The sequence below is a fragment of the Caloenas nicobarica genome, chromosome 3, assembly GCF_036013445.1.
Source record: "Caloenas nicobarica isolate bCalNic1 chromosome 3, bCalNic1.hap1, whole genome shotgun sequence".
NCBI classification, from domain to species: Eukaryota; Metazoa; Chordata; class Aves; order Columbiformes; family Columbidae; genus Caloenas; species Caloenas nicobarica.
This window is the reverse complement of record NC_088247.1, coordinates 43,328,791-43,345,778: the sequence shown is the minus strand read 5'-3', so window position 1 is coordinate 43,345,778 and position 16,988 is coordinate 43,328,791. Positions and strand designations below refer to the sequence as shown.

The following is a 16,988-nucleotide window of genomic DNA, read 5'->3' as shown; positions in this document are numbered from 1 at the left end:
TTAATGCTAAAGTAGAAGTCTTAAATGGGTTAGCTAAATTGTGCCTTCCAAGTGTTCCCAGTCTCTTAATTTCATTCAGAAAGGGAAGGTAGCATGATATGTACAAAACTTAAAATGAAAACAATAACATAAACAAAATAAGACATAAAAATTCAGCTTCATGCCTCACCTATTTTCTGACTCACCAAACTTATTCATAGTCTTATTCCCAACTTTTAAAAAAATTTTAATTAGTATTACAAATTCAAATGTTGAGGTGGCCACTACCTGGGAAGTTGATGATCGAAAGCACCTTCATAAACACTCTGTAGCTAGCACCCGATTGTAGGACAAATGTGAGGCTAAATGATGCAGAAGGGCACACTACACCACTGGCACTGGAACCCGCAAAGCCTATCTTCCTCTTCCGTAGAAGTAGTGCCTTAAAACTTGGGGCTTAAACTGTTATTTTAAAATAGTACAGTGGCATCTTGTGCCTATAAAATATCTATGTATGTATGTGTATTTCTGTATGTGTGCACACAAGTGCATGCAGGTATGTGAGTCACCTATAAACTGGTCACCCTGGTATGTCTGCTTGTGGAAAGCAGGGTTGTGTAGTGGCCTGTCTGCCACTACATTTAACAACAGAGAGGCACTCTATCCTAAATTTATAGATTTTTATATTTGGAATTTATCATAAATGTATCAAATTTACATTAAAGCACTATACAAAAAGTACCTTAGTTATCAAGTATTTTGAATCTTTTCTGGATTTTTAGAATTATATTTTGACCATTTGGTCAAAGCCAGCATCACTATTTTCCTCCATAACTGAACGGTCCCAGGTACCATGTGACATTGTATTGTATTGTATTGTATTGTCCCGCTCTACTCCGCACTGGTGCAGCCTCACCTGGAGCACTGTGTGCAGTTCTGGGCACCACAGGATAAAAAAGATACTAAGCTACTAGGGAGTGTCCAGAAGAGGGCTACGGAGTTGGTGAGGGGTTTGGAGAGGCAGCCGTATAAGGAGCGGCTAAAGTCACTTGGTTTGTTCAGCCTGAAGAAGAAGAGACTGAGGGGAGACCTCATGGTGGCTACAGTTTCCTCACAAGGCGAGGAGGAGGGGCAGGCACCGAACATGTCTCTTTAGTGACCAGTGGCAGAACCTGAGGGAACGTCAGGAAGATGTACCAGGAGAGGTTCAGGTTGGACATCAGGAAAAGGTTCTTCCCCCAGAGGGTGGTGGAGCACTGGAACAGGCTCCCCAGGGAGGTGTCCCGGCCCCAAGCCTGACAGTGTTCAAGAAGAGACTGGACAACGCCCTCAGACACATGGTGTGAACTGTGGGGTTGTCATATGCAGCGACAGGAGTTGGACTCGATGATCCTTGTGGGTCCCTTCCGACTGAGGACATTCTATGATTCTATGAAAATGAACACAGAGCATCGCTGGAGACATGAGGAGACTGGACAGACAGAAATTTTGACGATTATCACAGGAGCTGGAATTGGAAGCGGTGGTTGAGAGAGTAAGCACAAATGCTTGTGCACGCGTACCAAATTAAAGGGTACGGAAGCAAAACATGACACTTCCTTCGCAATATGCCAGTTAGGGACCCAACAGGCATTACAACTCGCTGGAGCAAGCACTCATCATGATCAATTGAAATCAGGACTGGGGACTCAAAACACCAGGTTAAAAATCATGACCCGGTTGGGCTGGGGCTAGGGCGAGACTTAGAAGGCGCCTGTTAAGAAGCTGTGGGGGAAGCCGGGCTGCGGCTTGTCCAGGGCAGCGCCCGCCCCACCGCAGCCTTTCGCGGCTGCAGAGACAAAACGGCACGGGCCGGGGGCGGCTGGAGCCCCAACAAACAACATCCCTCCGCCACCTTCCGCTTGATTTTGCAAGTAAAATAAACACCGGGACACGGAGTCAAGTACTCCAGCCGAGAGCCCCCCCAGCGCGCCTCCCGCAGCGACCGTTAACGGCCCCACCCGCCCCGCGCTCCGCCGCGGGCACGCGCAGCTCGAGGCCCCGCCCCGGCCCGCCCCCGCCTCTTCCTCCGCCGCCCCGCCCCCGCCGCCGTGCGGAGCTTCCGGCGGCCCCTGGCGCGGCGGCGGCCCGAGCTGCTCCGCCCTCCGGACGGGGTAGGGTGGCGGCTCCGGGCGGGCGCGGGGGGGCCGCGCTGCCCACCGGGGCCCCTCCCCTCGGGACGTGGCCGGGGGGGAGGGGGGTGCCTCGGTGGGCCGGTAGGTACCGGGCGCCCCCCCACTGCGCGCCCCCGCCTGGCCTGGCAGACGGTCAGCGCGGCACCGGGCCCGGGAGCAGCCCAGTGCGGCTGCCGGTCCTGCGCGGCCGCAGGTGTGTGCGTGCCCGCCCGGCGGGGGCCGGGCTGTAGGGCCGCGGGGCCGGCGCCCCGGCCGTGTTTGGCGGGGCCGCGGCGGGCTGCTGCTGGCCGCGCGTCGGGGAGGGGAGTCCCGGGCAGTCCCGCCTGGTTGTGGGCGGGGGTGCCCCACCCGCGGCCCTGGGCCTCGGCGAGACCTCCCCGTGGGTAGAGCGCAGGTGCCCGAGGGGCGGGAAGTGACCGGGAGGAGCGATGGTGAAGGCAGAGGGAAGCGGCAGCGTTGGGCGGGGGTCGTGCAGCATCTCCCTCGTCCGCTCCGGGAGCACCGGGCTGTCACAGGCACCCGCTGCTGCACGGTCGCTGTGCTGCCACACGGGTCATCCCAGTTGCCCCATCACAACACAGCAGAAGCAGGGTAGGAGCTTAACTAGTGGTTTTATTTATTTATTTATTTATTTATTTTAGGTAGGTACGTACTTTGGGGTGCTTCACTTCATGCGAATTGTTATTTAGAATCATAGAATGTCCTGAGTTGAAATGGACCCTCAAGGATCATCAAGTCCCGCTCCTGTCCCTGCGTATGACAACGCCACGGTTCACACCATGTGTCTGAGGACGTTGTCCAGTCTCTTTTTTATTATCAGTGCAGGCTGATGAACAGACAGTGGGAGACAGCTGCGTGGCCTAATAGCTGCGATCAGTGCATTGAGGAGGCAGCTGACCAGCAATGAAGTGGCAGGCAAAATATGACTGTATGGCGAGGTAGTACAATGGTGTGATGAGAAAAATGAGGAGACGAATGCACTGGAATTGCTTATTGAAAGGTTTTTGGTTTTGGTGGGTTTTTTTGACATGAGGAGTAGAGTTTGACCATAGCTGGAAGGGCAGTCGGCCAAACCGAAGTGGTATAATGCTGGTGAATTTAGGCTTTGTGTAGAGCGAGTCCTTTTTAAAAGGGGCTACCTGATGATTTACACAGCTTGAGAAACAGTTCCTGCTATATGTAAAGACAGGCTCCAGAAGGCAGGATGGTCACCATGTAATAGATGCCTAAGGAACGTTTTTCTCTGTTATAGCGTGATGGTAAACCATGCAATGAGTTCTGGTCCTAGCAGGAAGGAACAGGCAATCAGTGAAGTAATCCAAAATTATTGTATTTTCTGTGTTTTGGTGCTTCTGGTGGCAACACAAGCAACATTTTAAATAGAATTGTCATAATGCTCATTTTTTTTTTTCCAGCTGGAAATTTCTAAGTTGAAAATGTGTAAAATGGTTATGTTTTTAGTGCCAGAACACATTACAGGGAGAAACATAGCAAATGAGGCCTGAGTTTAAAGTATGCTGTAAGAGCTTATTAATTTTTAATTAATATTAGCTTCTAGTTTCAACAAGTTGATTGTAGATGTTGGTATAATCTAGGTAATTAATAGCGAGAAATGCTAACCCGTGGTAAAAATACTCTGGTTTAGCCTGTAATGTAAGGTTCCAGTATTCCCTCTGTGCATTAACGTGCAAATATAATTAAGAGATTTCCCATTTCGTGTGTTTTATCTAAGATGCATATATTAAATTGCATTAATCTTTCTTCAGAGAGAATACAATCTATTGTTTTTGTCATTTATACGTTCTTTGTAATTTGCCACTATTGCCGTTTCTTTTGTAGTCAAATGAAAGAAAACTCTACACAATACTCCCAAGTGTGAAATTAGCAAAACTGGTGTAAAGAGGAATTATTACCTGTCTGGCTTAAAAAATCAAACCCAGTGTATCTATGACTTGTATATACAACATTTGCTTCTCTTGAAGCAGTACGAACTCTTGTCTAATACATGTATCGCTGGGGATGGCTCAGGGATGAAATTTGCCATCTTTCATTTTTTTTCTGTGTCTAATATCTGTTACTTGTTTTTACACCCATCCTTCACTTTGCAGCCCCTCCAAGCACCCTTTATTTTTCTGCGTATTTCTCACCTTTGCTCAGCATTCTGGTTGGTGAATAACTATGTACGTATGTCCTGTGTCTGCACTCATGGGACAAAATTGTGAATAATGGGGAGCCGAATTTGCAAAAACAACCAAAATAAATAAGTACAATAATGATTAACAGGATGAGTTGCTTGGAAGCTGGAAAATAGATTTGTGTACATAAACTCTCTGTAAAGAGAGGCAAAATAGACCAAAGACATCTAGTGCTTTTGAATTTGCCCGGTTAATTAGTGCCTGTTCCCATGAAATCTGTAGAGAAGCTGTAAGTCATTTTCGTTTATCAAGGTTTGTTGTGCTTGAAAGAAGGGAATAGTGAATTACAGTATTAGAAGGCTTTCTGTATGAAGGGAAGAAGGGTTAATCATATAGGAAAAGGGAATTTGCCTGTATAATTGAAATAGTTGTCAATTAAATAGTGATGTGAATAGAATACATTGTAAATAATCTGAGGTACTGTAATGTATTTTGAAAGAAAGTAGCATCTCTCTCTCTCTTAGGAAAGTTATATTGCAGGTCTAGTCCTGTCTGGTTCTCTGGAGTCCCATCTTGTTTTGTAAAACCGGAGGTAACGTTTCCATGGCGCTTGGAGCTGGTCTAGCTTGGGGCTCTTGCAGTCTTGTTGAACCAGCCGTGACTTCATGTTAACTGGCAGTGAGTTGGTTCGAGGAGATAAACAGGCTGAATGCTACAGTTGCTTGCAAGAGTGGTTGGTGTCACGCAGGACAAGCCCCAGGGCTCATCTGGCTGGAGAGAGGGCTGTGGAGCAGGGGGGCATGGGGCTGCCTGGGGCACAGGACAGGATGGCAGAGCTCAGGCATCCCTAGAGAGCCTGGGGATGGGATCCAGTCTGGAAGCGCAAAATGGGCATGTAGGCGTAGGACAGCGCCTTACAACATCGCTGTACATTCATAGCATCTTGCTTTCTGTTTCTAATCAAACCATCACACCCTCTGCGCTGGTCTGTGGTGGCTGCTGAGGGTCTTGATATTCAGTAGTGCCATTTCAGTCCATTTAATGATATCTCGACAGAAAAAATATGAAAGAAACCAAATAGAAGGCTACTGCTTTGGAGGAGGATAATAAGATACGCTTAAAAGAAACCTTTATTAAGCTTCAGTTTGGCATAATTATGCCTGTACAAAAGAAAATGGATAATATGCAAGAGGATAAAGATGCTTCCAGAGATTGGAAGGTATAGTTACATAGGCTCAAATGAATCTCTTAAAAATAATCAGGCAGTCTGGGCGGAGGGCGGTTTGCATGCACATGAGCTGCTCCATTCCACGGCTCTTTATCTTGATGCTTTGTATAGGCCTGAGTCTGCATTTTTGTCTTTTTTGGAAAGTTAGATCCCTTTAATTGAAAATCAGCTTGACCTGTGGTAGTTCCTGAAAAATATCTCTACATATAATCTGGCCCTACTGATCTGTATTTAATGTAATACTTTCACTAGCTTGTTATCCTTCAACCTCCCAAGCAATTTTTCATTTGTCTTTTAACTACACACAATTCTTAGTGCTTCTTTTAAAGTGTTAAAAGAAGAGTTTCTATTGTAGTCCTAATGCTTATTTATTCTTATTTTATAATAGTTTTCTGTTTCCTCTTACTCGTTATAAACTACTAAATCCTATATCACTTTTAACTCTTTAAAAGCAATTTTCCTCCACTTGTATTGTTTTTAGACTAAAACATTTTTTTCTGAAAGCTGTATGCTGTGCCTTGTTCCTTCCTACTTAATTTTTGAGTTTGTTGACTGATGCCAGCCAAAATTGACAAAGCAGCATGAGTCACAAGGATATCAAGTATTTACAGGTTTTATGAAAATAATCAGGTTGATGGAGGCGGAATGACCCAATTTAATGTTTCTGCTGACGGAAAATATGCAACGTGACTGCAAGTTTTCTGCTATGTTAGACCTGACTTAATCTGGCCAGCTAGTTGATGTCCAGCTCTGCACCAGCTGGTGGTTCTGCTGCACTTTGACAAGCTGGCTGGCAGCAGACCTGGGTTTTACAGCAGTGCTGTACGAGCTCTGGGCTGTGGCCAGAGGAAGCCTGGAGTTTGCAGGGCAGACATCGAGGTGTGTAGGATACACGTGTCAGATCAGTGATTTGCACCTGGTCTTGAAGCACTCCAGCTGAATGACTCTTAAAATTGAGCGCTGTAAAGCCATCATTTCCACAGAACAGCCTTCAAACCGTCTTAATCAGTAAAATTTTGAGTTAGAAGCTGGTGTATATGCTGGTCTGCACATGATTCCAGGACTTGACAGCAGTAAGTTTGTTGAAGTTTAGTGTCTGTTGGCATATGCTGCAAATAGATTTTTTTTATTTTTAAGAGGGTAAAATCCAGAAGGACAATGTGTTTGTAATCTTCACTTACATCTTACAACAGCTCCACACTGAAAAGATAAAATAACAATTTACAGTTTGGAGTTGATATTTTGGGGCGTTATTTTAAGGAGAGATTGGGGGTTGTGCTGCTTTTTTTCCCAGTGCCTTTTCAAAAAGGTGGTTCAACAGGATGTTTGGGGGAAATGTGACATTATTGGGTTTTGGCATTCCAGGAGAGCTTGAAGTGGATCCAGCATATCATCTTATGCATTCCCTTCTGCACTGAATGTCAGGAGTAATTCATGTTGTTGACAGCTATGTAAACATGTGAAGCTGAATAAAGGACAGGAACTAAACAAAAAGCTAATAATAGAGGAGGCAAGAAAGTGAGAAGTGAACACTTCGTTAGTAATCAGTCTACAAGTAAGAGGGTCAAATGATGCAGTCTGTCCTTATCTGCTACCACAAGCACCTTCTTGTTGGCAATGTTCAGGCGAAAGAGAGCTGTTTGTACATCTATGTGCATTTCATAAGTACAGGAAACAGGCAATTTACCCAAGAAACATGCACAGTGGATTTATATCGAGGCTTACAAAAGTCACTTTGATTCATTTCCATTTGTTTAATTATTTACCCTACCCTAAGCTCATACTTCCAAAAACCTCTATAAAGTATGGTCTCACTTGTACCCATCACAAACATTAAATATGTGATTTGTCTCCCAGGCAATGTGAGGCACCATGTTAATTGTTGTTTGTTCCGTCTTGTGCAATAGAAGAGTCACTTCTGTTGGTTCAGTGATTAGCACAATATGTATCCTGTGATAATCTAACTGGCAACTCTACTACAAGCTGTTGAAGAAACATTTAATCTATTTTGAGACATGCTTAGTCATCCCTGTTTTGGCCTCTGACAGGTTACAGGCATTGCTCCTAACTCTTTCCTAGTAAATCCCATGAACAAGCTAATCTGAAGGTCAGTTTGTGAGAAACAGTCTGTGGTACCAGAGAATGTGAATTCTGGAGTACTATTGCCCGAGTGTGTTGTGTAGTGCTAGCAGAAATCAGAGAGTATGCTCCACGTTTCGTTTTGTGTTGGTAAATCTAACAGTTTACATCGTGCAGATATGAAGTGGCTGCTAAATATGGGACAAGCATATGTAAGGCAATCTTTATCAGTAGGGAATACGATACAGTGCTTCTGTGTCCTGAAGACAACATTCAGCTATAAATATTCCTTCACCGTTGTAAACAGAAAACTTTGGTAAAGAGACATTTAATTTGGCTTTTTCTAATAGTTAAACCTTGCTTGTTTTACTTGTGATTTGATATAGGCCATATGATATAGGCCATCAGTATCCTTAATTGTTGGTGTGTTTTGTGTTGATTTTTTAGGTGGCCTTGTGTGCAGATCTAGTACATTTTGCCACTGAATTGTTACATAAATGAAAATATCTTCTCGTATCAAAAGTAAAATGCTGTCTCTGGAGACTTCTGCTTATGATGCCGAGACTCTTTTGAAGACTTACTTTGTTGCTCGGCTTAAAGGAAGATGATGTTGTTAATGAATTCTGAGCGTCCTTCAGGAGGCTGGTGACCCTTCTATCATTGGTGAATGCTGTCATGGACAACTTCAAAGGGTAAAGACAGTATTTTTATGAGACTGTTTCAAGCTAGTGCTCTGGTATAGGAAGCACTGGGTTAAGTTTCTGGTTTAGATTAACTGCTAAAAACTCTTGTCACTCTTAAAGCCATTCACAAATTATGGGAACAAATTAGAGGAAACAATTGTTTGAGTAGCTGTCCAACTTTCGATGAGCTGTCTTCTAAGGGTATATTTATTCTCCAGGTTATAATGTAGTCTAGATGTACTTGAGGTAGCTTGAAATGAACCAGTTTGGCTCCTGGTTGCACTTCTTAGTGCAAAATTCAAGCAGTGAAGTAACTTAGGTTTGTTGAGCTGTGAACTGCTGCAGCCCGACTAGGTATCCAAATGCTTTGTTTACAGTCAGATTTAGTTGGAGTATTTCAAAGCTATACTACAGGTAATTTTAGCTGTACCTTCAGATCATCTTCTACAGTTGTTTACTGCAAGGGCCAGATTTCATTTCATACTTAATTTCATTTCTGTAAGTCAGTGCAAGACTTTTTTCTCTTAATGAATCCCTGAAAATAATACTTCATTTAACCATTACTCTTTTTGTTGTTTGAGGGCTTGTTTTGACTAAGGTTTCTTCACAGTCTTCTTTTTTTAGACACAGGAAATGGAAAGCTACACTTAGTAGCTTCCAAGTAAGTAACTGGAAATAAAATGTGATACTTTATTAATGCTTTAGTAGCAGTACTTTGTTTAAGAGGGTACTTGACAGCATACAGTCTGTTTTCTAAGAATATTTTATCTGCTCACTCTGTTATTTATTCACTCTGTTTTGTCAGCTCTTTTTCTGAACGCCACAAGCAGCTATTGCACTTTATAAACGACTCTTGACCTTTTGCATCTTCCCAAGTCATATCTAGATGTCACCAGTGTTTCCCATGTTAACAGTTCTGAGCATGTTTTACTATATGTGCCTTCGGCGCCGAGCTAGGACAGCAACGAGAGGAGAGATGAACAGCCGGAGGGCTATTGAGTCAAACACCCGAGCCTTACCTATCAATGTTGAAATAGTTCAGTATGCCAAAGAAGTGTTGGATTTCAGCTCTCACTATGGTAGTGAAAACAGCATGTCATATACCATGTGGAATTTAGCAGGTATTCCAAACGTCTACCCCAGTTCTGGTGACTTTACTCAGACTGCCGTCTTTCGAACTTACGGGACCTGGTGGGATCATTGCCCCAGCGCTCGGCTGCCGTTCCAGAGGACACCACCCACCTTCTGCAGCCAAGACTATGTGGAACTCGCTTTTGAGGAACCGGTTTATCCCACGGCAGTGCAGATTCTGGAAACGTATCATCCCGGAGCTGTAGTCAGGATTTTGGCATGCTCAGCAAATCCTTACTCACAGAATCCACCAGCTGAAGTAAGGTAATTTTTTTTTTTTTTCTCCTTTATGCTTTCTTGTAAGACGTTAAATGCTACAAATAATACTGTTTAGCAAACTTTACTTCCTAGTATTTCTCTGTTTTGTATCTGACCTGCTAACATTTTATTTCTGCATGTTTTTAAAACTGTGGTGACATGTTTTTATAGCAGCTTCAGAGATGTGGATTTTTTTGTAGGAATTAATGCAGATCCTAATGTCAGATTTAATTTGTGTAATGATAGTTTTTGTGTTGGAATTTTTATGAGCAATTATTAGTTATGCACAAAAATCACTTTTGAAATGGCAGTTTGGAGTTCTTCTATTTCTCCAATAAGAAAAGCAAATTGTGTAGAAGAGGCTTAGGATTCACGTTTACTGTATCATCCTGCTTTGAATAGCTATAAACTCTTTCTACTGTCTGTATTCGTTAGGTTGTATGTATAGTACAGTCAGGCACTACAACTATTCATATGGAAATGGGCCAAAACCAGAAGCACACAACAGTCAGGCAAAAGGTGATGCCGTTTGTCTGATCTTTATTTTTGGTCTGATCAAGGGGTGTGAGCCGTACTTCATTTTTACGCTCTCTTCATAAGCTAAAAGAAGCTGATTTGATCCTGTTGGTTTTCCTCATAGTAGGAACTCCTGATGAAATTCCAGTTGGGAGAGCAGGAAGGTGAGGACCTAGGGAATGGTAAGATAATAGAGAAAAGCACAGTGTATGAGGTGTGAAGCTCTTGGTGAGGAGATGAGGAAATAGAAATGGAAGGAGAAAGAGACCAGGTAAAAAGCGCATAGTGGGGAAAAACATTGGAAAAAGCTGTCAGTATATGCAATGAAAGTATTCTGTATACCTCCAAAAGAGATTAGATGATACTGAACCCATAAAGGAAAGGAGAACTGATAGAAGAAAGACTTAACAAAATGTATCCTATAGAAAATAATATGCCAACAAATACTGTATTCCTTTAAAATGCACACTTTGGCAGTATAAGCTGTATTAGCGTGGATACTGGGTGGTTTTTCCCTGACCTAACCTTTTACAAATACTGCTAAAAAGCATACTTTTAGGTCTAACTTAGAATCCCATGCTTCCTAATACTAGGCATTGATGTTTATTCAAAACCCCTAGAAAACCAGGTGTCATGTTATATATTCAAAATTCCCAGTTAATGTATTTTCTATGATTCTGTCATATACTGTTGTTTAGTGCAGTTGTTTGTTCTACAGCTATATAATGAGTTTGTACTGTGTAGCTTTAAAGTAAACATCTGAATTCAAGGAATGGTGATAGGTCAAGTTAATAGGCCGCGTAAGTTCAGAAATAGGGGTGTGTTTAGCACTGTAATGCAGAACTTATTTATAGGATGGTATGTGATGAAGGCAGGTTTGAAGACTTTGAACTTAGAACCTAATATGAAATGACTTCTGGCTGATTATTCTGTGAACTTTCATTTTACTTTTTTATTTTATGATGTAGCACAGAGTTATGTAGAGATTATTTCTGTAACTATTGATAATATTGCATTAGAATGTAAGATAGTGTGCTACAGGGCAATAGAAGGATATAATTCTGAGTAATAGGCTAATGCTATGTCATAAATGTCTATTTAGGTTTTGGTTCTTTGGTTCTATTTAGGTTCTTTGGTTCTTTCTTCTTTGGTACACTTTTTCAGTTTTGTGTAAACACCAGGAAGTGTTGAAGGAAAGCTCAAGAAATGTTAGTTGAAGGAATTATTTAGTAAGGTGCACTAAAAATAAAAAATTTTTAAAAAGAGATAAAATTGTTCAGAGAGCTAAAAGAAGATGGAAATGAAAATACTAATTTAAAACTTTTGGGGATGTGCTTTATAACTCTTCTTGGGGTGTGGTCAGAGTGAGAGCTCAGACTTTCCCTTCTTCATAAAAATGGATGAAGTTTCTGTAGGACTTCGCTTTTTAATTTGTAGGCAAGAGTATCTTCTGTTCTGCCTGCCTAGGTTAACAACATTTTTGGTTAGAAGAAGGTTGTCCCAGGAAGCCTCAGAACCAGTTGTCTGTGCTACATCTCCTGTACTTGCCAGTCTTGATGCTAGAGAAGTGTTAGAGGGACTTTTTTATGGCTTACTTTTCCTCAGCAGGACTTGTCTGTTCAGAGCTTCATGTTTGGCTTGTCTCCTCCTTTCTTCTGAGACAAACATGTCTTATGCACAGTGTCTTGAAGGGAAGATGAAGGAACTCATTCTCCACATGAGATAGGCAGTATTTTTTCTCTGTTCATTTGCTTGCCTTTATGCGGGGAATATGGATAGTTGCAAGAATGCAGGCTCTTTGCTGCTTCAGTTCTTGGTCCCTTGTTATCACTTCCAAAAATTCTCTGAAATGACAACTAAGAATTATTTTTTTGAAGGTGGAATGCTGCTGATAATCTCAGGTGATTCTGTGTTTAACTGGTGTTTTGGACTTGAAGAACTGCCATACTATTTTCTTCTGTAAAGAAGACCATGGCCCAGTTTCTCAAAGGGCAGTTAGAACCTTGTTTTCCTCTTCTGACTATTTTGATACTTAATTTTAAATCACCTTATCACCTAAAAACCTTAAAGTGCTGCTTTGTTTTATCTGCCGACTCTGGATCTGTTTCTGAACACCAAAGTGGAAGAGGCAGGTCATTAGAAAGGTTCCTTTTAACCGGTTCTTGCTTTGATGTAAAAAGAAGGCCAAATTAATGGTGGAGTCGTAACTGTTGAGAGGAAAAAGTCTGCTGAGACTTGTTTAAATGTTATGCTTAGTGAATTATACTAGTTCAGCAGAGTAATCTTATTTTCTCTTTGTTTAGTATTTAAAACATCAGCTCATCCAAGACTTTGCTGTGTGAAAAAGCTGCTCACCTACCAGAGGCTCTGTAAGGACTTGGTGTACTGCAGTCCTTGCTCAAGAGAAAATTATATATTCTTATAGAAAGACGCTATAGCCCACATAGTTGGCCAGTGTGTTTCTCTGTTGCTCACTTGTGCTTCAGTTGTGTGAAGGAACAGCTCGCGCAGGTGTTCAGAAAAAGGTCTTTAGTCACGTTCCACTGTTGCTGGTGCATTGAATACTGCTATCAGTTACAGCTTTGTATGACACTGTCTCAGATCAGCTTTATTCAGAGTCTTTTTAGAGGTGAGATCAGCTCTTCATGGAACAGGAATAAGCATCTGTTTTTCAGAATGGAATTTAATTGTTCCTAAATAATTCTAATGCGTAAAACATGACAGTTAATTTGAAGTTTTTTCATTGTGGTTTAACCAACTTACACCAATTCGAGGATTCTCTGTCCTCTCATATCTTTTGCTGCTTTAAACATAGCAGACATTACATCAATCTCCTTGACATAAAACAATTTTTAAAAATCATAAATGTCAGAGAAACTGCAGAGACCTTTTGTGCTTTTCATTAGTGTCACTCACACCTTGGCTGGTGAGAAGTGTTTGGTAATTTCTTAAACTATACCAACATATGTTAGTATCCATGTACAAATTTTTTTACATGAGTTATCCGAGCGCAGAAAATCCAAGGAAAAATTATTAATCTGAGATTAAGGGAATATTGTAGCATATAATCTCAGTTTTTATGTAGTGAAGAAATCTCTCCCCTTTTTGCATTGTGTCACACTATGAGGATTATACAGTGTAGCCTTGAGATTTTGTACCGTGATGCACGTTCTGTGTGCTTAGGGCTTGGTGACAATGGTGACTCCCTCTTCGGCCAGTGGGAGAGGCAGAGCTCCGCACAGACACCTGACCCTGGCGTGAGCTGAACCCAGCCAAGAGAATTTTCTTTGTTTCTCATAGTGTGTCAGGTTGATGGATAAGATATAGCTAGCTTCTGTGATGAGGAAAATATTTTCTGCTTCTTTTTCTCCTCTGTTTCTGTGGTTTTTGTGTGTGTTTTTTTTTTTTCTCCTCAGCTACCCAGAAGGCTTACTCTTGGCGATTCTGTAATGGTTTCTTTGGTGTCAGCCCTTTTGAAACATTCTGATACTCCTAATAGTTAGTTGCTGTCAGACAGGGAGAGTTCATGTGTGTTTAAATGGGAGCTTTCAAGTCAGAAATGATTTTTTCAGAAGGTTTTCATCTTCTTCCTTTTACAAAAATAACTTCGCTTTTAAAATTTGGAATATAAAAGAAAACACTGGTCCCTGCTCTTCTTCTGTCGTGGTCTTTTTTTAACTTACTTTGACAGTTTCTCTTATCTCATGTACGTTATAGTGACACCACATATTCATGTGCTTTTATAAAAGTTCAAAACCAGAGATTCCTAACTAGCCTGGGGTGTGTGGCAGTGCTTGGGGTGATGTTGCACAGCCTATATCCTTACTGCTATGAGATGTTTCCTTCTTTGGTGGATTGGAGATTGTTCTGTGTTTTTTGTGGGGTTTTTTTGTTTGTTTTTGTTGTGGTGGTGTTGTTGTTCTTGTTTGGTTTTGGTTTGGTTTTGGTTTGGTTTTTTGGTTGTTGTTTTCCACAGATGAAGTATAACTGATTAGGTTGTTTCTCACAGGTGAGATACCAGGACTGGCTGGGAGTAGTTCTAGAAGTACCAGTGGCAGCATTCTGCCTTTTGTGTTTCCACCATTTCTTTCTGTTTAATTCCATTTCTTTCCCTTCATGTCACTTAGAATTTTGCCAGTTGCTCTTTTGAGAAGATTCTGAGTTTCATTTGTAGATGAACAGCTTGGCTCAGTATTTCCTAGCTTAGCTGTATTTGCTGCATGCGACCTTCCTTTCTCTTTCTGAAGGTCTTGAAGCCCGTAGAGGCAGAAGCTGCTGCAACCAGAGGAGCAGGCTGAGCAAGATGGACAAAGGAAAAGGCTCCCTCTCCTTCTGTGAGGAAGTTGGCTGTATTTAGGCAATAGACTCTGCCAGTCTCATCCAGGTGGGAACGTTGCAGATTTGTTTGCTGGCAGCTGGGATTGGGATCAAAATGTTTGATGAAAAAAAGAAAAATACCCCCTTCTGATAAAAGGAGTGAAACCAGAAATGCAGTGTACTGAATGTAAAGTATGGTGAGTCTCTTGCATGTAGGGAGTGGCATTCAGATAGTTCTTTTGATCTACCTTTTGTTCCCCTGAATCTCAGATGAAGGCAGCCAAAACACTGCTGATACCATCAACACATTAAAGAGTGATAAGAGACCTTCAGGGCTGTATCTCACCTATGTGTAACACACAATTTAAGCTCTAACCATTTGCATCCTTACTTATAACTTGTTATGACATCTTCAGGGAAGCAGCTTTTTCTTGTCCAGATGACTTGTCACAGAAGAATGAATTTTAGGTTCATGGGACACAGTCATTTTTGAGAAACACATAAAAGCTCATGTGGACAGGGCAGTTATTTGAAATATCTTTTGCTATTTTAAATGCCCTGAGCATTCTTGGAGTCCTGTCTGCTCTCTCTGGTATTTCAAAATTGAACTCTCAAACTGGAAACGAAAATCTGTTGCATATTCCCCCACAGTAATTAGACTACCGTGAACTCTGCTTATCACCTTGATCTGAATGGTTCTAAAGTTGTTCTCATAATCAGACTTTCCTGCCTTTTGTATTTACAAACTCACAGCTGTGGTCAGGTATGCACTTTCCAGGTTATGCTGAACCTGGTGTGCTGAAACGTCCCTGGCATGTTAGAAGGCAGGAGACCTTGTAGGTAGCCTACATATTATTTACAGAGCACTTGCTTGGATAAGAGCAGATGGAATGTATTATAATCACATATCATGATTATAAGTGTTGCAAAAGTTGCAATTTCAGCAAAGGTGTGGTCATATTGTTCTCTGAGTTTCCTTATGTTCTATTTGTTGGTTTATCTGAAACTTTCCCTTCTTTTGTCTTTTAACACAGCTGTAAGTTTCTTAGGTCAGGGATTTTATTTGTTTGTGCTTGAATCGCATGTAGTGCTTTATTCTCTTTCTACACCAATCTCAATTTTACAATGCAAGAAATCTCAGCAGATTACAGGCAAAGTTTAATCTTGTCTCACTGGAGAGAAATCTGGTTCTTTTCCAAGGAAACACTTTTCTAAATAATCTTTCTTCTTATATATTTTCTTCAGAAGTAACCAGGTCTGCTCAGGCATCATCTTAGCCATTAAAAAGCTTTCCAACAGCATTATGTCAACAAAAATTAAACAAGCATTAAATATGTGCTCTCATTTGACACAAACCTTACAAGTATGTTTCTCAACCTAAAAATCGCTAAACTGTATTTTCCTTCATGGTGAGGGAAGGAAAATGGGAATTTATTTTTTTTACGACATAGGCGTATGGAGTCTTTACTATCAGAAATTTGAGCAGAATGAGTTCCTAGCTATCTTCATGAGGTAGAGAGAAATCTGACAGGAAAACTGAATCCATGAAAGCTGAATGGAAAAACTTCCCTTAAAGTCCTCATTTTCTTCAGTCACTAGAGAAAATAATACAGATGTTTCTGCCTCTCATTCAGGCTTTGCATGGCAGTGTAAAGACTGCAACTTTCTAGCACATTGCTGGTGAAACCATCTTATCAAAGCACTCTCATTATGACATCTTTGATCAGCTGTTACTGTGTGTCTGCAAGACTTGAGGACAAGCAAATGTCCTACCTTCAGTCATCTGATTCTGCTAGAGTTCTTGAGAGTCACCTAATTAACTCAAAAAGGGAGGGAAAATTCCTTTGACTTCTTTACAGGTATTTTTGGGGATTCAGTTTCTCTTTGTTTTGGGTTAAACAGTTTATCAAACATTTTAAGCTTGGACCAAATCCAAGCAGCCTTATTAGGGAAGCTGATTTTGGTACATGCCCTCAAACCAGAGCTGACTGTCAAAGTGCCTTTCTTCTGAAGGATTTTGAAATGGATGGCTGTAACCAAAAAAGTGCTCCAGAACAGAAGAAATGCAGTTCTTACTGAAGCCTCTTGGAAATATAGACTTTTTTGGATCCATTTCCAACTGTGGAGTCTTCACTCCCATTGAGATTACATGTAGCATTTAAGCATCATTAAGCATACATTTAAGCATCAAAATGCTGATCCTGGATGAAGACAACGCTTCTACTTGCAGTAATGGGTGTATGAAGAGTATGCCTACACTAAAGCAAAATCTACCAACCCTGAGTCAGAGCAATTGCTATGGCCTGTTCTTGTGTGCAGTGCCACCAGGGCAGAGATGAACATCAAATCAACCTGTCAGACTTGAGGTTTTCCAGATGAACCAAAAGGTAGCCCCCTTAAAGTTAGATTGGTGGGCTGTTGATGAAAAGACAACAGTATGACAAGGACAGTGGAAAGTAGTCACCAGTCTTGTTGTTCATCAGCACTT

General features: G+C 41.6%; 1 protein-coding gene across 6 annotated transcripts in view; it reads left to right on the top strand.

The window, feature by feature from the left end:
• The first annotated feature begins 2,061 nt into the window (after positions 1–2,061).
• Positions 2,062–16,988, top strand: part of FBXL4 (F-box and leucine rich repeat protein 4) — an 82,711-nt gene continuing 67,784 nt past the window's right edge. For 3 of the 6 annotated variants that reach the window (XM_065631351.1, XM_065631350.1, XM_065631345.1), the window contains exons 1-3: positions 2,062–2,132; positions 8,043–8,287; positions 9,084–9,673. In XM_065631351.1, coding sequence (XP_065487423.1) covers positions 9,165–9,673 — 509 coding nt within the window. In that variant the 5' untranslated portion in view covers positions 2,062–2,132; positions 8,043–8,287; positions 9,084–9,164. The other 3 variants (XM_065631347.1, XM_065631346.1, XM_065631349.1) reach the window with 3 other exon arrangements.